General features: G+C 41.1%; 1 protein-coding gene across 3 annotated transcripts in view; it reads left to right on the forward strand.

The window, feature by feature from the left end:
* The window catches only part of Ttll11 (tubulin tyrosine ligase like 11), a 224062-nt gene that overhangs the window by 26778 nt on the left and 170444 nt on the right, over nucleotides 1-26840 (forward strand). For 2 of the 3 annotated variants that reach the window (XM_020173109.2, XM_074051079.1), the window contains exons 2-3: nucleotides 11307-11403; nucleotides 15733-15866. In XM_020173109.2, the coding sequence (XP_020028698.2) occupies nucleotides 11307-11403; nucleotides 15733-15866 (231 nt within the window). Of the gene's footprint in view, nucleotides 1-1597; nucleotides 1721-11306; nucleotides 11404-15732; nucleotides 15867-26840 lie in introns of those variants that run through there. The other variant, XM_074051080.1, reaches the window with a different exon arrangement.

The following is a 26840-nucleotide window of genomic DNA, read 5'->3' on the forward strand; positions in this document are numbered from 1 at the left end:
GTTTGTGTCAGCCTTATGAATTGGAAAGTGGAGAAAGAACACAGCACCAAATTGGTATCTAATCTTTCCAGAGCTATTTGCTAAATAAACTGGAATTTTAATTAAAACTGCAAGCCAAGAGGTAAATCACTTTAGAAGTTTGTGAAGTTTTTCTCTTTCTCTCGCCTAATGTAATTACTACTAATAAGATTCTTTACGGGTGGGAAAGCAAATACCAGAGTCTATATCTTGGGTAGGAAGGATCGCTGTAGTCACTGAAGTCATGAAAGGCTTAAGGTTATTTCCCCACCTCTCTGCTAACATGGGTGTCCCCGGCCGCCCCAGTTAAATTGTTAACAATTGTGATCTCATTAAATGCTTACAACCAGAAGTGGAAGCAAGATGGATGTCAGACCTCACTGCAGCTTTGCCAGTTGTAATTCATAGGAGCCAATGATAATGAATGGACTTAATAAAAAAAAATACGGCGTGCTTTGGTGATTAACTCGGTGAACAATGAATGGCACGGCTGCCCGGAGTATCATGCCATATCTGCAATAATGCAGGAGTGAACAGGAAAAGGAAACTTCATAGATCACAAGAATTGCTACTTTCCAGCAAAAGGTTGTTAATTACTTATCCTCTTGCTGTATTTATTGGCTCTATTAGAGGATGAGTAATTATTGTGTTCCCGGGAAACCCACTGGAGCCAGACGACGCCTTTATTAAATTGGAAGGCTCCTCAGAGTGCTAGTTAGTCTTGTGGGATCCTCTACTTTGGAGTCCCAAAGACGAGGAAACCGGCAGAGGTGAGAGAGGAATGCCAGCCTACTGGGCATGTGAGAAGGAGCCTCTGTGAAGTGTGCTGCCCATCAGAGTATTCCTTACACGTGGAGCCCAGGACTAGCCTTACCCCTCTGCCTTCCCTACTCCTTTTCCTGGTGCATCCCTTTCTCTTGGCCCCCTCTGTTTCTCCCAGTCCTGATCTGCTTCCCCATCCACTCTCCAGAATCAAGTTGAAACTCCTCAGCCTGTCCTGAGAATCCTTCTCGATTGTGTGGGCCGTGTGGACCTATCCTGTGCTGTCTCCCCCATTCCCTGAGCTCTGGCCACACAGGACTTCTGTCCTCCCTGACTCCACATCCTGCCACCATTCCCTCTTCCCCGTCTCTTCCTGGTGGAAGCCTCCATACACCCAGCTCAACAGGCCCTCTTTGGTTAAGTTCTCTCCATCTTGCTCTTACTTCTGGGCTCTCACACAGCCCTTTGTCACACAGAATTTGTTTGCATAGCTGTCCCCACAGCTGCCTCTGCCCTCAGCCTGGCTCCTGAATCCCTGGTGGACTGGACTGGAGTGTTGTTTGCTTGCTGTTTTCTCCAGGGGAACTTGTAGAGGGCCAGCCTTGCTTTTCTCTGTCATCAGGCATGGCTGTGACTTTTCCTCCCTGCCTTTCTCACCGAGGGACTTCATTAGTGAAGAACAATCACGGTGGCTTGCTCTCCATAGTCTCTAATTGTACTAATTTAGCCCCTCTGTATGCCAGGCCCCTGGTTCCTAACAGTCCTTTCACCTACATGGTTGTTTTTCATCTTTACAACCATCCCCGGTGAGAGTGGCTTCACTGTTCATCTTTTTCAGATGATGAAACCAAAGCTCTTCGCAGTTGGAAAGGCTGAGATTTGAATTCACGTTCTCAAACTTGGGGCAAGAAACTCTTTTGCAAGTGCAGGCTCCTCAGAGGTAGGGTATCACTTCTCAGACCTACATAGCTTTAACGCCCTGAATGTACCATGTGCACCTTTAACCTTAGGCTGATGCTGAAAACACCTCTACCACCCAGCTCTTTTGGTATCAGAGACATGGGGAAGTTTAAAAAAAAAAACTCTTATCAATTGATAAGTATGAAGTGAAGATTGATGGGAAAGAATGGAAAAGAAGAAAGCCAGCCTTGCTTGAACACCTAAGAACTAGACTGTGCTGGCCAGTGCTGTTCACACTGGTTATTTAGCCTAACAATAACTTAATCAGGTTGACATTATTGTTCTCACTGAGAGAGCAGGCTTGGAGTTGCTCCACAAGTGGACTTTTCCACCATCCCCACCAAAGATGCTCCGAACAGGAAGCTGTCTGATTGGGGAGGACTTTCCCTATCGGTCCCATTTCTCAGAGGCAGGAGGGATCCTGGAATCTTCTTCATGGCCCTCAGCCAGTGGCTGTTCTCAGCTGTCTGGGAAGGCTTCAGTGCCATTAGCTGAGATGTGAGTGTCACAAAAGTGGGGTGAGCTGCCCCCACCCCCCCTTTAGGCTTGAAAAGGACTCGTTTATTTCGATATGCTCACATTTGGCAGACAGAGCTGTGTTCAGGATTGGACAGTACCGTAATTTGAATCTGTAAAGGTCCCCAAAGTCCCATGTGCTTAGGGTATGGTCCCCAGTCCATGGCACTATTAGAGGTTGTGGAACCTTTACCAGGTGAGGCCGAGGGTAAGAGATTTTAGGTTATTAGGGATGTGTCCTTGCAGGGGACATTGTTACCCTGGTCTCTTTCCCTCTTTTTCACTGTCCTGCCATGAAGTGAACAATTTTGCCTGCCTTGTTGTGCTGCCTCACTACAGGCCCAAAAGCAATGAGGCCAGCCAACCATCAATTAAAACCTCCCAAACTGTGAGCCAAAAGAAATCCCTCCTCTTTCTAAGTTGATTATTTTAGGTATTTGTTAAAGTGATGGAAAACTGACTAACACAGATATATTTCCACCAGTATTTAGTTTGCTTGCTTTCTTAGTTGAAGAACAGTGATATATTTTTAATTCATCCTTGAAAGGCAGTTGCTCAGTCTTTGCTTGTCTTAATTGGCCTTCTCTGGATGTTTCTGTATTACATTCTTGTGATTTTTATAGTTATGGTCTCTTTCTAATTTGTATTAGAGAGAGGATTTTAGTCACAATGACAAAATACCTGAAGAAAACAACTTCAGGGAGGAAAGATTTATTTTGGCTCTTGGTTTCAGAGTTTTCAATCCATGCTCAGCGGGATCCACTGCTTTTAGTCCTGCAGCAGGGCAGAAACATCATGGCGGAAGGACATGGCAGTGCTGTTCACTTTCTGGCAGTCAGAAAGCTGAGGGTGGGGGAGCTGAGAACAAAATCTACCCTTGAGGGAACGCCCCCAGTGATCTACGTCCTCTACTTAATCCAGGTGGCCCTACTTCCTAGTTTCTACCCTAATAATGACATCAAATTATGAATCCATCAATGGATTAACCCATTGATTAGATGAGAGCCCTCATGATTCAATTGCTTCCCAAAAGCCCCACCTCTGAACATTGCATTGGGGACCAGGTTTCAACACATAAGCCTTTGGGGGACATTTCAAGTCTAAACCTCAACAAGGTTGCCTTGTTGTAAATAGTCATAGGCCAATAAGACACCCTCCTGGAGAACCTGCAGGAGAAAGTTGGATGAGGCACAATGAAGAAGTAAAACTAAACTGCACGAAACAGAAGAAATTTTTTACAGGTTTTAGAGAGGTTAGGGGTGCCACTGGGGGCCAATAGGAAATCTGGAGGACAGAGAACTGTGGATGGGGAGGATAAGGAAAGGGAGAGAGGAGAGGTGAGAATGGGGAGGGAGAATCTGTGGGATTGTGTCCCTAGTAAAGTCTATGGCCATTATCCTTTAGGCTTTCCCTCAGGGGTTGTAGATTGGCTAGTTTAAAGAAAACAGGTGAGGAGGGGAACTTTTTTTTATATGACTCTGGTCTTAACCATTATGTTTTTTGATCAGCAGCTGCCAGAATGTGTTATGTGGCCAGTGGGATGAGCATAAGCAGGTTGTGTCACAAATAATCACATGGGAACTTTTAAATAGGCCAAGGGTGACTGGATATTACTGGGTTTCAAGTAACTTAGGTCAGGTGTAAAGATTTATCCCAAGGCAGCAACTACAAATTTATAACATCTTCCTTTAGGCGTTGTCCACAACTGCCTGCTATATGTGCTCATTTATTTTCATAGGTTAATTCTTTCACCCATCTATCAATTCATCTAGCTTAATCAAATTGAAAGAGCATGATCTTTGTGACTACACCAACATGGCTTCAAGTTCTGGGTTTGTCAATAATTACCAATGGGATTATATTTCTTCATTTGCAAAGTGGAAGCATATGTTTAAATACCTGCCACATAATTAAGTGCTCCATAAGTAGTAGTTATTACATCCTTTATATTATAAGGATATATTAGTTTTAATTCCCTTCATCCTCAAAATGGTTTCTTTCTCTATGATTATTTTCTAAAACTGAAATGGTGCATTTGTCAAATATCCCCACCACTTGGCAGCTTAAAACAGCATTTATTATCTCACATGGTTTCTGAGAGTGAGGAGTCCATCATGAGGCTGAAGTCAAAGTGTGTGCCACTGTGGCCAGAGACACAGACTTTGAGAATGTGCCTGGGCTGAGGAATCCACTGCCAAGTTCACTCACATGGCTGTTGGCTTGAGGCTTGTGTTCCTTACATAGGAGCCTCTCCCTAGGCATTCCCAAAGTGAGTGTGGGAAGGGAGAGGGGGAGGCAGAAAGGAAGAGAGGGAGAGAGAGAGAGAGAGAGAGAGAGAGAGAGAACAGGGATTGAGAAGGGGAGAGGTTGAGAGAGATGGAGAGGAGAGAGAGAGGAAAGAGAGAACGAGAGAGATAGAAGCATTGAGAAAGGAGAGATTGAGAGAGAGGGGGAGAGACTGAGGGAGAGGGAGGGAATGAGAGAAAGAGAGAGTCAAGACAGAAGTCACAATGTTTTTACAAAGATATCTTAATTTTGGAAGTGACATCCCATTCCCTCTGCTGCATGCTCTTGTCATGTACACCAAGACTGTGCCCAACATGGTAGAGGACACGCAAAGGATGAACTCCAGGAAGCAGGGCCACAGGAGTCAGAGCTGCTGCCCACAGCTACATAGGTGGAGGAGAAGATAGAAAGAATAAAATGTCTCACCCTAAAGCATTCCATCTAGGAGAGAGTGTAAATATAAATGCCAAACAAGGTAAATGAACTCAGGAATCAACAGAACATCCATTAGTAGACAGGAATCCATTAGTTGTGCCCGAGGACATCCTGGAAGGGTTCCTGGGTACAGGTGCACCACAGTGTCCTCATTGGACAGCCATTGCAATGGTGCTCCATATGTGGTTGGCATCTGTTTTAATTCAAGTTTCTCATTGAGGTGATTTCTTTGAATACAAAAATTGATAACTTGTCCTATGTAAGAGCGATTTGCTGTTTACAGCGTGCTTTCCCGTGCATTAAGCCTAGCCCACAAAGCAGGAAGACAGGTTTTATTGCTGTCTTTTTCTCAGCTGTAGATGAGCTGCTGAATCGCAGAGGGGCACAGTCACTGGGTCAGGGTATCAGAATGGGGTGTGGTGGGTTGGGGCTTAATCCAGATTCTGCTCCATGCAAACATGATGCTTTGGCCACCACATCCTTGGGCTCCCCTTGAGTTCTTTGGGCCACTCATCTTAAATGCCAGATTGGATGGTTCCCCTTGCCAGTGTGTTGCACATATACCCACCCATATCAAAGCTTATTTTCCACTTTTATCCCCAGTCACTTGAAAGATTTTCTGTTCATAAAGAAGCTTTATGAAGAAAATCATTCACAAAGTACAGAAATGTGAATGGGGCTTTCATCAGCTTTCACTGTGAAATTTCATTTTGCCAGGTCCCCAGGGGGTAGGGTTTGAACTGGCTCTTTGGACCATTAGGAGAGAGACCTGAACATCAGTTCCTTAAGCACAAAGATGCTCAAAGGAAATTTAATGGCTCCAGTTCTTATTTAAGCCTGACTATTTTGCAAGTGTGTTTCAGCCCTTCGGGGCAACAGGGGGAAAGATTTTGGGCCCACCAGGTGTATATTCTGAGGAAGAAATTTCTTTTGTGACAAAGACAATAGTGTGCAGAGTGACGGTAGTTTAGTTACAATATTTCATGTGTGACTAATGAATACAACTAAGTTATCAGTTCAAAAAGTAGTGTGGGGAGGTGTGTTAGTTTTATGTTACTGTAACAAAATACCTGAGGTAATTCACTTATAAAGAGAAAGTTTAAAGCTCATAGTTTTGGAGATTCCAGTCCAATATCAGGTGGGTCCATTGCTTTGAGCCTGGGGTAAGAGCATCAGATGAAAATGGTTGTGGAACATGTGGCAGAGAATTGTTCACATGTCACATCAGGAACCAAGAAGCAGAGAGGGAGGACTGGCCAGGGTCACCCAATCCCCTCCAGGGCCACACCCTAATGATCTAAGGCCCTCCTACCAAACCCCACCTGTCAAAGATTTAACCACCTCTCAATAGCACCCACCCTGGGGACCAAGCTTCTAACACATGAACTTTTGAGGACACCCACCCAAACCATAGCAAATGGCTGAGTGACGGACCTTGGAATCAGGCAGACCTGAACTTGATCGCTGCTCACACTAGCTCTATGACCTTGAGGATAATTTACTCTCTCAAAGCTTCGGTGTCATGTAAATAGGATTGATAGTACATAAGAGTGTTGTGAGGGTTAAATGAGAGCACACATAAAGTGTTTAACACAAATGAAGTAGTAAGCATTACACAGATGCAAGCTTTAATAGTGGCAATGATGGTGTGTATTTGAGTAGCTACTCTTTGCAAGTTCATTCATTCACATATTAAATCATGAAATATTACTGCAGGTCTTGTTAACAATGGTATGTGAACAACTAGAGGATTCAGAGCATTTTGGAATCTCCTAAAATCATATGGAAAAGTTGTGTGTGTGTGTGTGTGTGTGTGTGTGTGTGTGTGTGTGTGTGTGTGTGTGTATGTGCGTGTGCAATTCTGGGAGAATTGCAAAGGGACTTATTAACTTCAAAAGGTTTAAAAACAGAGGTGCACAGTGTGCTGAAAACTTGGTGTTAGGGATGCACAGAAGACTATAAGACTTTTCTCATCAGAGTTCACACAGTGGTGAGGAAGACTCAGACAAGAGACTGCAGAATGGGCTGTGATGGGTGTTACCAACAGAAGTCGCAGAGGATGGAGAGCTGGTAAGACAGCTTCATGGAGTCAGAAGGAGTCACATGGGGAAACCTGGGCCACAGAACAGGAAAAGTCACTTGGCCATGACAGTGATTGAACCCAATGTGGCTGGTTGGCAGAGAGAAGCTTGTGAAGTGTCTTTGAGGCTTGGAGCTTGGTCTGGGTTCTATGGTGCACGAGAAGGCACTGAGGGGTTCTAAGCAAGAGCAGCCTAGTTAGAGCCAGGATGGGGGCATGCCTCCAAGTGGTAGAGTGCCTGCCTAGCAAGCACAAGGCCCTGAGTTCAAACCCCAGTGCTGCTGAGAGAAAGATGTGAGGCGAAGGGGGAGAGAGAGAGACAGAGAGAGAGAGAGAGAATATCCCCCCTGGCTGGTACATGTCAGGTGGACTGAGAGGGAAGAGGCTGGTGGGAACTGTAGTCCTCATCCAGGTGAGAGACAAGGCCCACGGATAGTCCTCAGGATTATGGCTTCTAATTTTTCTGGGGCCTAGGACCCACTGGACCAGTTAGCACCACTGGAAACCTGAGACAAGTATGTCAAATTGTTCCCAGTCCTAGGAATTCCATGTTAGGAGAGTGATGAAGGTTCTGTATGGAACAATTAAATAAGAGCACACATGAGTCAGACACCTAGTAAGTGGCAAGGGATCAGGAAGGTGATGACTAGTGTGGGCTCACAGGGTTCCAAAGCTCTCTGTGTTGTTACATGTAATGGACAGATTTAGTTCTTGTCTTGCTGGATCTCTCAGCCTCTCACCACCTCCTTCAATCTTCAAACACTTTTCCCCTCACCTTTTATGGCCAGCACTCCCTCTCTCTCTTGTCCCTCTCTCCCAGATACCGATTCCCCAACCCCATCTCCAGGACCTACTGACACTGAGCCAAAGCCTCTGTCAAAGCCTGTTCTTACACTACCCAGACCTGTCTTCCAGCTTTCCCAGGTGCCATAGTCAATCCACCTCTGGGCTTTCAATGCTTGTCCTCTCTATCTAACTCTCTTCCTCCTTCATTTCCTAGTCAGCCTCTTTCTTCCTTTCAATTGCAGCTCAAATAGACCTTCTTCTGGAATGGGGTATCCGTTTAATCTGCTGTCTAAGCTGGGATAATTTAAAAGTGAGCAGAGGTATTATTAAAAACACCAGGCGTGAACTGGAACTGTCCCAAGCAAATAGACATGTGTTGCCTGGTGCAGGTGGCCTTTCAGAAACAGCAGCACAGCTTTGTCTTAAGTTTTGCCATCAGGAAGTAGGAGACCTCCAACTCTGCTTTTTTTTTTTTTTCAAAATTGTCTGGGTAGTCGCGATTCCTTATAATTCCAATTAAATTTTAGGATTTTTTTTTTCCTATTTCCGCAAAGCAATCAAACAAACACACAAAAAGGAGTCAAGAAGATTTTGGTAGAGACTGGATTGAGTCTGCAGACCACTTTGGCTTGCATTGACACCTTCAGTGTCCATCTTCCAATCCATGAACATGGGATATCTTTCCCTTTTATTCATGCCTTCCTTAATTTCCTTCGAAACATTTAGAAGTTTCAAGTCTTTCACTTCCTTGGTTAAGTAGCTCTGAAGTATCTTATTTTTTGATATTATTGAAAATAGAATTGTTTTCTTAATTTCCTTTTGGGATTGATCATTGTCAGTGTATAGAAACACAACTGATTTTTTGTGTGTTGATTTTGTGTTCTGTAACTTTACTGACTTAATGTATTATTTTTAGCGGTGTTTTTGTGAAATCTTCAGGACTTTCTTCAGATAGGAAACATAATTTTATTTCTTCCTTTCTAATGTAGATGTCTTTTATTCCTTTCTCTTACCCCTTGCTCTGACTAGAACTGGTGATATTGTAGCACTGAAGTGGGGAGGTGGGCATCCTTGTCTTGTTCCCTATTGTGAAGGACCAGTTTCTTGTCTCTTACTATTGGGTATGATGTTAGCTGTGTAAGCAGACAGTTTTTAAAAGGATTTTAAAATTGTGTCACTCTTCATTCTTGGTGACTAATAATTATTGGAGGAATGGGTAAAGTTTTTAAAAAATGGTAGCTTATCAAAACGAAATGAGCTAATAGTACTTTTGATTAGAGGGTTGCCTTGGTACTGGTGAAGGTGGTAAGGATTGGAAGGTGATAATAAAGGATGATAACACGTCATCAAATGACTTGCTGATAAGGAGCAGGTGTTGGTCCCTTACTATGAGCAACAAAGCCACTCTAATCTTAGTACACTTGCCTTGGAGAGCCTGTATTTTATTCATTTACTTACTTACTTAATTACTTACTTGTTGGCAGTACTGGGGTTTGAACTCTGAACTAGGCAAGTGCTCTTCCATTGGAACCATGTCCCCAGCCCTTTTTACTTTAGATTGTAAGATACGGTCTCAAAATTTTTGCTTGTGGTCAGCTTTGGTGTTTTTTTTGTGGTACTTGGGTTTAAACTCAGGGCCTCATACCCTCACACTTCCTAGGCAGGCGCTCTATCACTTGAGCCACTCCACAAGCCCTTGGCAGCCAGCTTCGGGCCATGATTCTGCTATCTGTGCTTCCCTCATAGTTGGTTTATAGACATGCACCACCACTCCTGGCTTGTTAGTTGAGATAGGTTTTGCTAACATTTCCCCTGGTCTGGGATTATAGGTGTGAGCCATTGTGCCTGGCCGAGAGCCTGCATTTTAGAAGCACCTTTCTGTTTTTTTTTCCCTTTTCCATATTAGCACTAACAGCTGGAAGAAATAACATATGTTGTATCTCTTTGTATTTATGACTACTAAATAAATAACTTACCACCCACTGGATGCAAAGAAAATGAGTGAAGTGGTATAAATTATAGACGGAAGTTGTTAATGCTAATAGTGTGTGTAGCATATGCCTTGCTTTGGCACAGCTTTGAAATAATGTAACTGACTTAAAGGGCTGGAGTCTGTTTGCCTTCATTTTAATTTTGGGATGGTTGGGAAGCATGAATCACCACCATTTCATTAGTCACGCTGTGTTCTTCCACTGGAACGCCTCCCCTCAGCTTGGAGTAGACAAAATTCTGATGAACTTAGAATGGAAAAATCAAGTGATTTTATTTAATGTGTTGGCATGTCTCTTCATTTGGACTTTGAATGAGCAAGTTCTAAATATGAACTAGCATGTCCTTGCTTTTCCCTTTAACAAGGTCATCAGAGTTACAGATTTTAAAACCACATTCTGTAAATGCAGAACTTGTTAATAACTTTGAGAGGTGGCAGGAGGTTATGGAAGGAACAGACTTTTTGTCTCAGTGAGGGATTTTTCTGACTGCAAATAATTGAAGCCCTCTGCTAAAGAAGATTTTAGAATACCGAAAGATCTCCTCAGGATGCAAGCCTGTCTCACAGGATCCAAGGGCAGGAGTGCCAGCCAGGCTCATGAGGGCTGCAGGGACCTAAGACTGGCAAGCCCCAGGAACCAAGGTCACTCTACCTGTCTCCAGGCAACATAGCCGCATCTCTCCTTTTCTCTCAGCAGACTGACTGCCTTTGCTTCTCTGTGTGTGTGTCCAGCACTGGCTCCCAGTTCAAGGGCCAGCAGACACTTCCTGGCAGCTCTGATTTTCAAGTTCCTGGAAGACAGAATCTGGTTATGTCATCTCGAGTCAGGTGACCATGCCTGGCTTGTTCATTTATTAATTCAAAAAGTCTTTACTGAGTGCCAGGAATTGTTTTAGGCACTGGGGATATCTCCTGCTCTTGTGGAGTGGAGTGTGTGTATGTGTGTGTGTGTGTGTGTGTGTGTGTGTGTGTGTGTGTGTGTGAGAGAGAGAGAGAGAGAGGAGAGGGGGGAGAGGAGAATAGAGGAGAGGAGAGGAAGAGAGAAAAGGACAGAGACTGATTCTTTTGGAGCTGGGTTGAGAGTTGCAATTTACAGAGAAAGGGAAAGACATATGGGCTTGGAATCTGGTAGACCTGGGTTTCAATCCCAATTCCTTTGTGTGACCTAGGGCATGTCAAATGACCCCTCTTAGCCCCAGGATTTTAATCATTAAGATGGGAATATTCTTTTTGTAAGCTAGTGTGCAATGGTGCATCTGCCGTGTGTGATGGGAACACTGCCGCTGTGATGAGACCTGTCTGGCTCCATTTCTTCACTCACAAAATGGGAAGCTCTCCTGTACCTCACACGCTTATTTTGAGGACTAAATCATGAGCTGTATTCTAGGTGACAGGAATTTGTGCACAATGGACACCCAATGTGGCCGCAGCTCCTTTCACTATTAACCACATTTTTTTTCTTCTTTTTTCTAGTTCCCGTTTGGCCGTCGCTTGCCTTGTGACATCTACTGGCATGGAGTTTCATTTCATGACAATGACATATTCTCTGGCCAAGTGAACAAGTTTCCAGGTACCCACTGTTAGTGTTGGCATTTGAAAGTGTTTCTAGGACCAAGTCTCAGAGAACACATGTACAAAAACATGACAGTGTGTTGAGATCGAACTTGAAGCTTCTTAATTGGAAGTCACTGCTGGGCCTCCACTCCACTGCTGTTGCCTTGGGAGGGAAGTGAACGCGTTAATAATCAGGATTGAGCCACCGAGGGCTTGGAGATTGCAGACTGGCTTTTATGGATTTAAGGACAGGCTTTCTTGGTCTAATTCCACTGATGGAAGAACATGATTGTCACCTGTTGGGATATAGATACAAGGGTCTGTATTCTTGAAATGAAGAAATAGAACATTTCTCTTGCAAGAAACCAAAAATACTAACATCTCAAAAATGAGATACTGTTTTCCCTTCCTTTTAAAAAACCTATTCTAAGCACTGTTGACTGTAGGCACAATGACATAGCCACAATTTGAGATCTACCCTACAAGGAAAACTCAATGCTAGAAAATTGTCCCAGCCCCCATACATTAAAATTTCTCTCTCACTCCACTGCCAGTCTTCACTTTGTAAATTTTGTTTTTTATCTACCACATTCTGCCATGATTACTATTTTTTTCTTTCTTTTTTTTGACAGTACTGGGATTTGTACTCAAGGCCTTGGCCTTGCTAGGCAGGCCCTCAGGGGTAGGACTTGAGCCACTCTCCAGCCCTATTTTCCATTATTTTTTAATGCTTTGTGAAGGCAGAGGCTAAGGACAGTGGGGACTGCTTAGAGAGAAGGGAACATTTAGTTAAAATTCTCCAGCCACAGGGTCTTGCGATTATCATGTTACCATACTGCACAGATCATATATTATAATACAATATAAATAAATTTTAAAGAGAAATCACCCTGAATCCCATCCCTCTCTTAAAAAAGTAACAGTGTGACTATTTATATATTTCCTCCCAAACCTTAACCATGCTTGTCATTTTCACATGGTTGTAGTCAGTGTAGTCGCCTTGGCAGAGGTGTTTTCTCTTGGTATTCTGTCATTGGACTTACACTGAAGGGAGAATCAACTTACTCTTGTACTTTGCATTTTATCCCATGCCTCTCAGAAAACACCTCTCAGGAAACCTGTACCCAGTGGCTCATTTCACCACATCCACTAAGGGGGTTTCAATTTAAGCATGAAAACTTCCAAGGTCACTACCGTAGGTCACACTTGGCTTAGATTCACTTTAGAAGGCTGCAGGGCAAAAAACACAGCTTGCCAGCCAGTCACCATCAAACATTTCTCTCCAGTAGAGTATTTATGAGCATTCCGGGGACTAGGCTCTGCCCTTTAGTGAAAGATTAGGAGCAAGGAGACAAAATCCCTATCTGTCTTGGCTTAGATGCTGAATAGGAGTCAGTATCTCTCATAACTGCCCTATAGCACAGCTTCCCAGTTCCCTGCAAGGATTTTGCTAGGTCATAAGAATCACCACATTCTGGAAAGCCTAAAGCTATGGCTTCCTACAAGGTGTTTATATAATTTACCAATCAGGGATCATTTTAACTTTATGCTTTATTGTCAAATAACACAGCTAACATTCTACCTTTATTGGTTTCCAGGGGAACAGAGAAAGAAAGTTACTCCAACGTCAAAGTTGTTCTTAGAGAAGAAGAAAGGGTTTTGTTAGAGAGTAAGGGTGATCTTTGCAGCCAGGCTTCTTATACACCACATTAATGGGATAACTACTATTTTCTCTGCCTTGCTGCTCAGAGAGAGGTTATTTTTTGATGCTACTAAAAGGACTTATCGGGATGTTGGGAGAACACAATATGGATGAGAACAACTGTTTGGGAACAAAGTTCCTAAGACCTGAGTCATCACTTGAGGCTTCATCTACATTTTCTCCCTTTGTTTGTGGAAAATCACTAAATAGCTGAGAGTGGAAAGAAGGAACCATAGGTCTACACTTGGAAAACAAATGGGAAATATATAGAGAGAGGTACTCAAAGGACTAGTTTTATGAAAGGTGATAAGAGAATATTCATTCCAAAGAAGCAAGTTTGCCCCATCCTGAATTCTGCATGAAATAGTGACTGGAGCGTGTCATTTTTTGCATGTTTGTTTTACCCACAGCAACTAATTAGCTGTAATGACAAAGCAGGCTCTGAAACCTGTGGGGTAGAGGAACAGCACTGCCACCCTATGACAGATAGTAATTCTCAGCAGTGGGGTGATTCCAGAACCATATGTCCTTTGACTCCAATTATGTCCAAGTTTATCATCTGAATCTCATATACCCCCTTATTCTGAAAATGCATATCCTATGCATGTACGTGACTTGGAGTCAGTTCTGGTGGATGTGCTGGGCGAGTATAGACACTTGAGTGCAGCATAAACTGAGAACTTTTGGATATGCATACGGAAGAAATTTGCCTTGTGTCAGCACATAAGATTTTATTAACTTTTCTATGGGTAATTTCTTTGTCTAAATATACTGTTATATTTTAACTGAATTAGGGACTGAACCGTCTCTAGCCTGAGGGTAGGAAGTGTCTGTGGCCATAAGCAGTGACATCGACCACTTCTGAAGTGGGCTTTTGGTAGTGGAGAACTTCCTGGAGACACAAAAGTGAACTTGGAAACCAGATCTGTTAGCTGATGGGGGCACTGAGGATGCACAGTACAAAAGGAGCTCTTGCAGATATAAAATGAAGTTACTCAATTGACTGGACATTGACTGTCAAGAAAACTGTTCCCCACCCCCACCCTGTACTCATAGCACCTCTGTCTGCGTTGTGTGAGCCCTTCTGATCTTCTGAGGGGTTTCTAAAAGAGACCCTGTCACAAAGCCACTAAAATGCAGAAATGCCACCACACTGTTTGGTCAGGAGCCATCATCTACTTGGTAAGAGGTGTGCTCTATGAGAGTTAGTTTGCAAGGTTTTCCACTTAATACTGTAACTAAAAGTTAGTCAATACAAGTAAAAAGCTTGGAAACAAATTGAAATTTTGCTTTGTTATTTTGTGTTGAGCTCCAGGATCTATAACTTATTCTAATTTTGTGGGGAGGTAAAAGACAAGAGCTATCATTTTCCAGACTTGTTTCTTGGGAAGCTCAAGAAAGTGTCCTTGGTGTGTTTTCTTTAATATAGAAGAGACCACATCAGAGCAGTTTTTATTGCTGCCTTTTAAGCCCTTTATTACTCACCTAACCTGCTCTATATCCTTTAAACAGGAACTAAGAACCCGGCATTGACTTCTTGAAGTGTCAATATTTAGATTTATTGCTGTTTTTAATATGCTGAGGGAAGCAAGAAATGGGTTATCCAAACCCTCCTCCTCAGATGTTCTTTTGCTTGCTGAACATGGGGGCCCATTTGAAACGTGTGATAATTTGGACATGCCAAGTTGATATGGGACTCTGTGCTTTCTGTGAAAAATAACTCTGCTAAGCAAATTTCCAGTGTCAGTCATGGAACTGTTTAGTCTCTTTCAGGGTCAAGTCTATTTTTAGCATCCATTTTTTAGCAGAGACGTTTGCCTTAAGAAATAGGCAGATTAAATTTTGCAGTGTTTTTTTTTTAACCTACATCACAGAATTTGCTAAGATATATGCTCAGTTTCTTTTCTTGTTAGTTACTAATGATGTTATAAAAAACAAAAACCCACCACTCTTTTTAAAAGTATTTTTAAAAATATTTTTCAATCTCCCCCCCCCCGGGGCATATTAATGAGAGCTGATCAATGTCAATGTCGGCACTTATACTGAAGAATTCCTATGGATTGCATCCCCTGCCCCAAACTATAAACTACGCTGTAGTATTCTTCATACTTCCTGACCTTGATTCAAGGAGACATATTTTATGCTGAAAGGTGTGTTTTTTTCTACTTTATACCTTTAATATCCATGAAAGATTAAAACAAACCAATTTAATTAAGCTTCTTATAATGTCGTCAGAGTCTACCAGATAATATTCTCTAGGGTACAAGATAGAAGAAATTCCAGAAATATGTGTGCTGGCCCCAAAATTAAAGCGGGTATTAAGATTTAAGTGCAAGATAGAAATGCTTCTCTATCCATTTACCCATGAGGGTGATATTAGAATGATAAACTAGGTGAAAACTCATCTATTCAAACAGAGGCTTCATTTTTTATAAGACAAAAAAGAATCCATCTGTTTTCATTAATTTGGTAGGTCTGGCCAAACCATGAGTCACCACTGTGGGGAACAACTCATACCTGTTTTTAAATGCTGCCTGCAAAAGTGACCATGGTGGGTGGGTGGTTTTAAAAGTCCCCCAATAATGGCTTCTTCATAGCTGGGAGCCCATGGTTGTTCAAACCTCACAGCTTCTTTTCCCCCAGGCATGACGGAGATGGTGCGTAAAATTACTCTGAGCAGAGCCGTGAGGATCATGCAGAGTCTCTTCCCCGAAGAGTACAACTTCTACCCTCGCTCATGGATTCTGCCTGATGAGTTCCAGCTCTTTGTCGCTCAGGTAGACGGCACATCATCCCCGTGACCCTTGAATTATTTATGCTTGCCGCTGTGATTGTGTCCTGGGTCCTGTGTGCTGGGATCTGGGCCAAGGGGACCCCAGAAAGCTGAGCCTGAATAAGAGGATGATACCTGTTCAGTGAATGTTGGCAGCCATCAAGGCAGAGTTGAACAGGGAGGGTGACAGGTTAACTGCAGAAGTGAGTCTTGACGTGAGAAGACAGACTGCTGTTAGGACTGGATCATGGAGTCAGGGCACTGGTGAGCCAGGGAGATGGAGCAGGTGGAGTGCCTGTGAGTGAAATAGGGCCATTGAGAGAACCTTAGGGGAGGGGCCTCCCAACTTCCAATGGTATGAAATGTGGGGTTGTCAGACTCTGTTTAAGGACCAGGTAGCAGGTCTGAACACCTGAGGGGAAAACCCTTTAAGTTTTCTGCTTTAAATTTGTTCCAGAATCAATTCTCAAATGGTCCACCCATTCCAGTCAGAAGCAATATTTGAGGGTGAAATACCTGGAAGCCTTCACCACTGATTGTGAGATAGGGATAGGAAGGAAGCAGAACTCAACACGGCCTTTTTGTTTAGTCTTTTAACAGATTCATTTAGGACCCTTTCAAATCCTTTGGCAAGTTCCACAGTCCACACCAAAACTGTGGACGAGGGGGTGATTATGCTTTGGGACATTAAGTGACCTGCTCAAGAAGTAGGACTTAAATCTAGAGCTGACTCCAAGGTCTATGGTCTTCATAGTCTATTTTGTTGCTTCCATATTGGTTTGGTTTTAATATTGAATTTGAAAACCTTTAATAAAACTTCAATTTATTAAATATGAAAACAGTTTGAAGTGATATTTTTTTAAAGGAAGCACTCTATGAGATGGTGGTCACATGGATCTATATACATTTAAAAAAATCCATTCAACTATTAACTTCAACTGGATGCATTTTATGGCATGTGAATTATGCTCCAATAAAATTAATTTAGAAATATCTATTAGCCATTCCCTGTACTCACTCCTGTGGCTTGGCTCACCCCACTCTCACCATGTGGAATTCCTTTCCTTCCCATGGCTACAACTAACTGAGATCCAACTGCACCCAAATCTAGTAAGTGACAAGGGCGTGACCCTCACCCTCCATGCCTCTTTGCAGTCAGCTCCCTCGGTTGTCTCCCCAGCCAACTGCTGGCCTGCATTCCCATGGACTGATTTTCTATGGCAAAGCAGTGTGGTGCAAAGCAGTGTGGTGCACAGCTGTAATCCCAGCTACTGGGAAGGCAGAGACAGAAAGATCATGATTTGAGGCTGGCCTGGGCTAAGTTATTGTCAGAACCTATCTGAACACTAAACTAAAAAAAAAAAAAAAACCCTTAAAGGACTGGGGGCGTAGCTCAAGAGGTAGAATTGCCTAGCAAGCTCCAGACCTGTGTTCAATCCCCTGTACCCCTCGCCCCCGCCCCCCCCCCCCACACACACACGAAATTCATGTAAGTAGACTTGGATAGTATGTACTCTCTTGAGTCTTTTTCCCCCTTAGAATTACGGTTTTGAGATTTACCCATGTTTGTTGTATTTTTATTGCTGAATTGTCCCATTGTATGGGTATACCACACTGTCTTTATCTGTTCAGTGCTTGGTGGGTTCTTTCCAGTTTGGGGATGTTAGATGTACAGCTGCCATGCTTAACCCAGGTTATTTTGTAGATACATGTTTCTCTTGGGTCATACTTAGAGTGGCATTTTTGGATCATGTGATATGTGTATGTTTAACTTTGTAAGAAATTCCCAAACTTCTTATAAGAAATTCCAAAGTTGATGCACTTTATATCGCACCAACATCAGAACTATAGTTTTTGTACACTTCCTTCCTTCCTCCCTCCCTCCCTCCCTCCTCCCTTCCTTTCTTCTTCCTCCCCTTCACTTCCCTCCCTCCCCATCCTTTCCTTTTCTTTTTTTAAACAGGGACTTACTGTGTAGCCCAGACTATCCTTAAATTTGCAATCCTCCTGCCTCCATCTCCTGAGTGCTGGGATTATAGACATATGTCACCACACCCAGCAACTTCACCTGTATCTTTTTATGGTGTTAATTTATACCTTCTTGATGACTAGACATTAAGTATCTTTTCATGTACTTTTTGGACACAACTATCTTGATGTCTTTGTCAAGGTAGTTTCTTGACAAAACCATGTATGTTTTGTTCTCTTTCTAGGTTCTCTATTTTGTTCTGTTTACCCAAATGTTTGTTTTATGTCAAAATCCCATCTTACCATGATCACTGTAGCTTTGTAACAAGTCTTGAAATGTAGTAATGTAAGTCTGCCTACTTTGTTTATCTTCAGAGTTGTTTTGGCTCTTACAGGGCCATTGCATTTTCCTACACATTCTCTAATCATTTTGTCATTTTCTGCAAGGAGCCTGATGGGGTTTTGGTGCCACAGGTGAGTCTGTGGAGATGGGGACATCTTAGCAGTGCTGAGTCAGCTAATCCACGACTTTTGTCTCCAATGTCTCAGCAATGTTTTGTAATTTTTGCAGCAGATATGTTGTTAAACGTATCCCTTAATAAATATTTAGTGTTTTATGCCACTATAAATTGTACTTTGAGTTTCATTTTCCAATAGGTTTGTGCCTAGTATATAGACACCAATTGACTTTTTAATTTTGACCTTACATAAAATGACCTTGCTCAACATTTTTTATTAGTTCCAGAATTTTTTTTTTAGGATTTTCTATGTATGCAGTCAATTTATCTGTGAATAAATGTATTTTATTTATTTTTTCTAGTCCATTTGCCTAAGCTATTTCTTTTTTGTTTGTGTATCTTTCTTAAATCGCAGTGGCTGGGACCTCCCATGCAATGTGGACTGGGACTGAGCAGGGGCCTCAGCCTTTCACCCTGTCACCGTGGCAGGTGGCATGGCCACAGCTTGTTCCTACATGCCCTTAATCGGGGCAAGGCAGGTTCTACTGTGTACAATTTCCAAAAAGTTCTCATTCTGACTCAAGTGCTTGACCTTGTCATTGGCTCTTCTGCATTTATTTAAACCATCTTAGGGTTTTTCTCCTGGTTTTGGGAGTGCAATTCTGCACTGAGTGATTTTTTTAAATGTTGCATTTCTGATATGAATTTCACTTGGTTAATATCCTCTTTGTATACCGACAAATTCTCTTCACAATATTTCGCTAGGGATTTTTGTGTCTTTGATCGTGAGAGCGGCTGATATGCCATGTCTGTTTGGTTTTGGGATTGGGATAAAGACAGCTTATTAAATGAGTTGGCAAATGCTTCTTTCTCTGCTTGGCTGAAAATTTTGGTATTATTTCTTAAATGTTTGACAAGATTCAAAGGTATTTGGGCACGAGGCTTTCTTTTGAGGAATATTTAAGGTCACAGGCTCATTTTTCAAAGGATATAAGTAATTTGTACCTTCCAAAGAATTATTTAAGTTGTCTGATCTATTCCCATGAAAAATTTCAAATAATAGTGCTTTGTTGGTTTGTGTTTCTCTCTTTTTAAATGATCCAGTCTAATTAAGGGTTTGTTAATTTTATTGATTTTTCCAAAGAACCAACTTAGTATTTCACCATTTCTATATTTGTCTGTTTTATCATTGATTCTGTTTTGTTATTATTTTCATTTAAATTCTTTTCTCCTACTTCTTTTCAATTTACTTTGTTCTTCTTTCTCTAACTTTTAAAGGAGAAACCTAAGACAACTGACTTTTAGACCTTAAGCAAAAAATTTTCCCTGAAGCACTGTTTCCAATGCATTTCAGAACTTTTATACATTGTATTTTCAGTACATTTGGTTCAAAGTAATCCCTAAAACCCTTGGGATTTCTCTTGTGCCCATGGGTTACTTAGAAATGTGTTGTTCTATTTTGAGATTTTTTCAAAGCTGTTATATTGTTCTTAATTTCTAATTTAATTTTGTTAGTATCAGAAAGTATATATGTGGGGGACTGTACTAGGGTTTTAACTCAGGGCTCTGCACTTGTTAGGTAAGTGCTCTGCCACTTGAGCCATGCCTTCAGCTCTTTTTGCTTCAGTTTGTTTTTTAGATAGGGTCTCACTTTTGTCCAGGGCTGTCCACAGACTATGGTCCTCCTACCTCCTACGTATACCTCCCAAGTTGCTGAGATTATAGACATGAACCACCATACCCAGCTTTTTAGAGATAGGGTCTCATTATCTTATTATTATTGGTATTGCTAATTATTATTATTTGGTAGTACTGGGGTTTGAACTCTGGGACTTGTGCTTGTTAGGCAGGCACTCTATCACTGAACCATACTCCCAGCTCTTTTTGCTTTAATTAGTTTTCTAATAGGGTCTTACTCTTATGCCAGGACTGGCCTGGACCACTTCCCATGTAGCTGGGATGAGAGGTGCATACCCCCACTCTGAGTTGAGATGGGATTCCACTAACTGTTTGCCTGGGCTGACCTTGAACCTTGAGCCTCCCAATTGCCACCTCGTGGGTAGCTGAGATTATAAGCGTGAGCCACTGTGCCCTCCTTTGATAACTTTTTTGTCTTGGTCTGGAACCATGATCCTCCACCTCTGCCTCCTGCATAGCTGGGATTACAGACGTGCACCACATGCCCAGCCAAAGTATATTCTTCATCTCAATTCCTTTAAATTTGCTGATGATTTTCTTATGGTACATATACTGTCTATCCTGGTGAATGTTTTGTGTGCACTTAAAATAATTTGCATTGAAGTCGTTGATGTAGCATCCTATAAATGCTGGCTGGATCAAGTCGGTTCTTGGTAGCGTTTCATCTTCCTTACTAATTTACTGCCTACTCGTTCTCCCAGTTCCTGAGTTAAGGGAGAAGTTTACAACTCCATTTGTGACTGTCTGTTTCTCCTGTCAGTTCTGTTAGTGGCTTCCTCATAAACTTTGAAGCTCTGTTGTTAGCTTTGTAATGTGACTTCCTTATAAAGTAACTTTCCTTGTCCTGAAGTCTACTGTGTCTGAAATTTACATGGCACCCTCCAGTTTTCTCTGGCTTACTATGTACGTGATAATGGCTTTTACCATTCTTCTACTTTCAACTTATCTGCATTTTTATAGAGTTTTTCTTGTCTTGCACTTATCCAGCTTGGCAATCTCTGTCTTTTAGTTAGCATGTGTATTCCATTTATACTTAATGTGGAATGTGCTAGATTCAAGTCTTACCATTTACCATCTTACCATTTCTGTTCCATTTATTTTGTATAGATTAAGTGAATATTTTGAGGTTTTATTTTATCTCCTCTTTGGGTTTATTAGCTATACCTATTTTTAAAATGTTTTTAGTTTTTATCTTAATCCTAGAATCTAGGATTTACAATACATCCTTAACTTGGCATATTTACCTTCAAGTATTACTTATTTTGAGCAAAATCTAAGCATATTTTATTCCCACCCTTATTCTATTTTGTGCTCCTGTCACATATTTTATTTCTTACTAACCCCACAATGCATGCTTACTTATGCTTTGAAAAGCTAATTATTATTATTTTTCTTGTATTTTGAGATTGTGTCCTGCTATGTAGCCAAGGCTGGCCTCAAACTCATGGTCTTCCTTTGCCAGCCTCCCAAGTGCTGGGATTACAGGTATGTACCACCACACCTGGCAAAAAGTTGAATATCTTGAAGAAACTAAAACAAAGTATATTTGTCTTTTATACTTTCCATATATTTGCCTGTCCCAGCACACTTCACTATTCTGTGTAGGTCTGGGACTCCCTCTGGTATTATTACCCTTTCCTGAAGAATTTCCATTAGCACATTTCTTCATAGCTCAAGTCTACGGTGGCAGCTTCCCTCAGCTTTTGTTTTGTCCGAAAATGTCTTTGTTTTGCTCTCACTTTCTAAACTTTTGTAATAATTTTAGACTTACAAAAATTTACAAAAAAAGTACAGTGTCTATTCCCCAGTACCCTTCATGTAACTCCCCCATTTTTATACAATTGCAGAAAATGGGAAATTAACATTGATATACTATTATTAACTAGGCAATACAACTTATTTGAATTTTGCCTCTTGTCCTCCAAATGTCCTCTTCTGGTATAGGACCCACTGTGAGGCCTGACGTCACTCAGCATCATTTCCCCTTAGTCTCCTCAAGCTTTTGCAGTTGCTCGGGTCTGTCTTGTCTTTCATGACCTTGGTTCTTTTAAGGAATAATGCTAATTACTTAATTTTTTTTGATGATGACCTTCATTTATTTTCAAATCAGATATTTTCTTTTTTAAGACTTTTTAAAATTATTGTGCTGGGGTACATTGTGACATTTACAATGTCACAAATTCTTACAATATATCATAGTTGAATTCACCCCCTCCATCATTCTCTTTTATCACCCTCCCTTCATTCCTGGAATAGTTTCAACAAGTCTCATTTTTTCACTTACATACATGTGTATACAGTATTTGCACTATATTCACCCTCCTTCACCATTTCCCCACATCCTCCCCCCTTCCACAGGTACCAATCCCCCAGACAGGACCAGTTCCACCCTCCTGTTCTCCATTTTTGTAAAAGACAAAATGGCATTTTTGTCTGCTTAAGATAGCTATAAAGGGAGTTGCCTTATGACATCTCCATGTATATATGTATTGTAACCCGAATTGGTTCATCTCCTCCATTTTTTTCCTTTCTACCTTAGTCCCCTTCTTATGGCTATTTCAACAGTTTTTGGGGCATTAAAAATTTTTTTGGCAGTACTGGGCTTGAACTCAGGGTCTCACACTTGCTAGGCAGGTGCTCTACTGCTTGAGCCACTCCACTTCAAACCAGGTATTCTTAGTCTGATGTTTTGCATAATTCGGTTTAGATTACACATTTTTGGCAAGGATATCACACAAATGAGATTGTGACCTTCTCGATGCAGCACATCAGGAGGTCCATGGTGTCCTATTCTGGTTGTGTTAGCATTGATCTCTTGGTAGGGCCTGCTGTTTCTGGAGCATGTATAAAGATACTAGTTTTTTTGCCTTTGTAATCATTGTCGTGGGGGGGGGGTAGAACTTTACACTACACAGATAGCCTTTCTGTCTCATACCCTTTAAGAGTCAGCTTTATCCAGATGTAACTGACGTGTGTACTGGTCATCAAAATCAAAATAATGAGTATATCCATTGTCCAAATGTCTCCTCGTGTCCCTTTGTACTCCTTCCTTTCTTCCCCTTCATGTCCCCTCCCTCCTGTCAATATTGCTCACACTTTCTAGAATATTATATAGATGAAATCATATGGCAGGTTCTCTCTTCTTTAGAATGGCTTCTGTTACTCAACCTAGTTAATTTGAAGTTTATTCTTGAGGTATGTATCAATAATTCATTCTTTATCATTTCTGGGGAGGTTTTTTTTTTTTTTATACCTTTACTTACTGTTGGACATTCAGGTTGATTCCAGTTTGGGCTATTAAAAATAAAGATATTTAGCCAGGCACAGTGGTACCGGGCTATAATCCCAGCCCTAGTAGGCTGAGGCAGGAGGAGTTCCAAGCCAGCCAGGGCTACATAGCGAGACCCTCTCTCAAAAACAAACAAAACAAAGATACTTTGAACAGCTGTGTATAAGTCTTTGTGGTGATGTTTTGAATTCGTTTGGATAAATGCTGTCTCTCAAACGTTCTCCTTGGGCTGGCCTCAAATCTCAATCCTCTCACTCTCTGTCTCCCAAGTAGAGAGGATTACAGACTTAAGCCACCAAGCCCAGTCTTTTATTACTGAATTTTGAGAGTTCTTTATATTTTGAACACAGGTATTTATCAGATATACCAATTACAAATATTTTTTCCTAATCTGTCTTTTCATTCTCTAAACAGCATCTTTTGAAGAGCAGTTTTGTAACCTTGATAAAGCCCAATTTATCAAGTTTTTTTCTTTTATGGGTCATGCTCCTGGTATCAAATAAGGAATAATTACCTAACCCAGGCTCACAAAGATATTCTGTGCTTTCATCTAGAAGTTTTATGTTTTTGAACTCATGAATTTTGTTTCATTTTGAGTAATTTTTGTATATGGTATAAGGTGTCGTTTCAGAAATATCTGATGAGAACACTAACCTGTCTCCTCCAAATTGCCTTTGTTCTTATGCTGAAAAGAGTTGTCCAAATACGTGTGGATGTTCTTCTGAATTCTCCGCTCTGTTTCGCAGGTCTGTTTGTCCATGTCACAGTCTCCGACCAGCTTAATGGCTAAGGCTCTATGAGCCTTGGAGTTGGATAGAATAGTGTCCAGCTTTGTTCTCCTTTGTGTGGTTTGGCTGTTACAGTTCTTTGATCTGTCATCTGAAATTTAAGATGAGCTGTTAATTTCTAAAAAGAAAAAGTCTGCTTGGCTTTTGAGTGGACTTGTATCCAATCCATATATCACTTTGAGTGGAATCGACATCTTAACAACAGTCTCCTGACCCATGAATATGGCGTATCTCTTTTTACTTAGATCTTTAATTTCTTTGAGTAATCCTTTTTAATTTTTTAGTGTATAGGTCCTTCACATCTTTTGTCAGATTTATTCTTAGCTATTTTAAATTGGTACCTTGGCATGTTTTCTTCTTTCTTCTTTTTTTCTGGGGTTTGAACTCAGGGTCTCATGCTTGCTTGGCAAGCACTCAGCCACTTGAGCTACACACCCAGCCCTTTTTTGCTTTAGTTTTTTTAATAGGGTCTCAAAGTTTTGTCAGGGGCTGGCCCCTGACCTTAATCCTCCTACCTATATCTCACACATAGCTGGGATTTTAGGCGTGGGTCACCATACCCAGCTTATTTGTTGAGATGGGGGTCTCACTAACTTTTTACCAGGGTTGGCTTTGAACTGTGATCCTCCCAATCTCTGCCTTGTGAGCAGTTGGGATTAGAGGCATGCCCTGCCACACGTGACTCTAGCATGTTTTATTTTTAAACTTCAATTTCCAGTTGTTCATTATAAGATATAGGAATACGGTTGATTCTTTTTGTAGTTTGATCTTAAAACTCATTTGATAGTTCCAGTAGCTTATTTTGTAGACCCTACTGGGCTTTCTATATAGACTATAATATCTCAAGGAATAAGAATGTTCCAGGACTTACCTTCCAGTTAGCCCTATGCTTATTTTTCTTGCCTTACTGCACTGTCTAGAACCCCCACACAATGTTGAACAGACATGCTGTGAGCAGGCATCCTGGACGTATTCCAGATCTTAGGGACAGAGATTTTGCCATTTATCACTAAGTCGGGTGCGAGTTGTAGATTTCTAGTACATGGCATTTACCAGGCTGATGAAGTTGCTTGCTAGGCAGGTGCTCTACCACTTGATCCACTCTGCCAGTCCTGTTCTATTTCTTGTTTCCACAGATTCTGTTTTGTTTTATTTTTGTTTTTAAGTAGGAATGGATGTTAGATTTTACATACTTTTGCTGAGTCTATTGAAATGATGATATGATTTTTTTTTTAGTTTGTTCAAATAGTGAATTATATTAATTTAAAAATATTAAACAACCTTACATTCCTAAGATGAACCTCACTTGTTTGTGATATTTATGCCTTTTTATATTTTGTTTATTTGACTTACTAAAATTTTCTTTAGAATGTTTGGATCTAGATAATAATAATAATGGGACATGAATGTATATGGGGGACTATTTGGGGGCAGTGGGGGATGGGAGGGGGAAAGCAAAGGATACTAAGGGTGAAGAGGATCGAAGTGCACTTTATATATACATATGAAACAGCATAATGACACCCACAAAACACTGTTTGAAAAAGGGAGTAAGGGGGAGAAATGGAAATAAAACAGAGGGGTTGATCTTGTTGAAGGTACACTGTAAGCATGGATGAAATTATCACAATGAAACCCCCTCATATTATTAATTATACCAATTCAAAAATAAAATTTTCAAAAAGAATGCTTGAATATCTATTCACAAGGACTATTGGTTTAGAGTTTTTTCTCTCTTTTTTCTCAATGTCTTTGGTTTTCTTTTAGAATGAGTTGTGAAATAGTTTCCACTTTTACATTTTCTGGAAGAGTTTATGTAAAATTGGTATTATTTCTTCATTAAGTGTTTGGCAAAATTCACTGGTGAACTCATATGGGCCTGGTATTTACTTTATGGGAAGGGTTTAATTACAAATTCAATTTGTTTAACAGGCATAAGTGATTCATATTATCCATTTCTTCTTGAATAAGCTTGGATTGTTAGTATCTTTCAAGAAGTGTATACATTTCCTGGTTGTTGCTTTTATTGGCAAAATATTGTTTCTAATATTAAAAGGTTACTTTTAATACCTACAGAATCTTTACTGACATCACCTTTCATTCATAACATTTGTAATCCATCTCCTGCCCCCACCAATCATTTTTATTGATTTCATTTGTTGGCTGAATAGCTGTAACTCTTTCTTTTTTCTTTTTCTAATGGTTCCTTTAGGATTTATAGCAGTATACAGCTGTAACTTAGATAATCTGCCTTTAAGCAATATTATGCCATTTTGCTTAGAGTATCAGAGCCTTTCTTCAGATATCTTTTCCTGTCCCTCTTCTCATTGGGTACCCCTTCACACATATGTTGCCTCACAGTTCACTGATGCTCTGTTCACTTAAAAAATTCTGGGATGCCAGATATAGGGAATCTTATCTGATTTGAGTGCTGGATATTTTTGTCTTCCTACATGTATTCTTGAACTTTGCTACAGGATCCAGTTGTTACTTAGAAGTAGATTTCAGGTTTTGTTTTTAAGATCTGCTAGGCAGGACTGGAGTGGTGCTCAGTCTGTGGCTTATTATCCCTCACTACTGAGGCCAGTCCTACGTGTGATCTACCCAGTGCTCCATCAGTCACAGTGCTCTGCAGTCTGGCGAGTGAGAACAGACATTGTTCCTGGATCTGTGGGTGTTGGGGCCTGCCACCTGTAATCCTCACCTGTGTGCACTGATCTGTTCTTCTCTAAACACCCAGGGAAGCCCTCTGCCAGTCTCCAGAGTTCTCTCGTATT

Source organism: Castor canadensis, chromosome 13 (genome assembly GCF_047511655.1).
Source record: "Castor canadensis chromosome 13, mCasCan1.hap1v2, whole genome shotgun sequence".
Taxonomy (NCBI): Eukaryota; Metazoa; Chordata; class Mammalia; order Rodentia; family Castoridae; genus Castor; species Castor canadensis.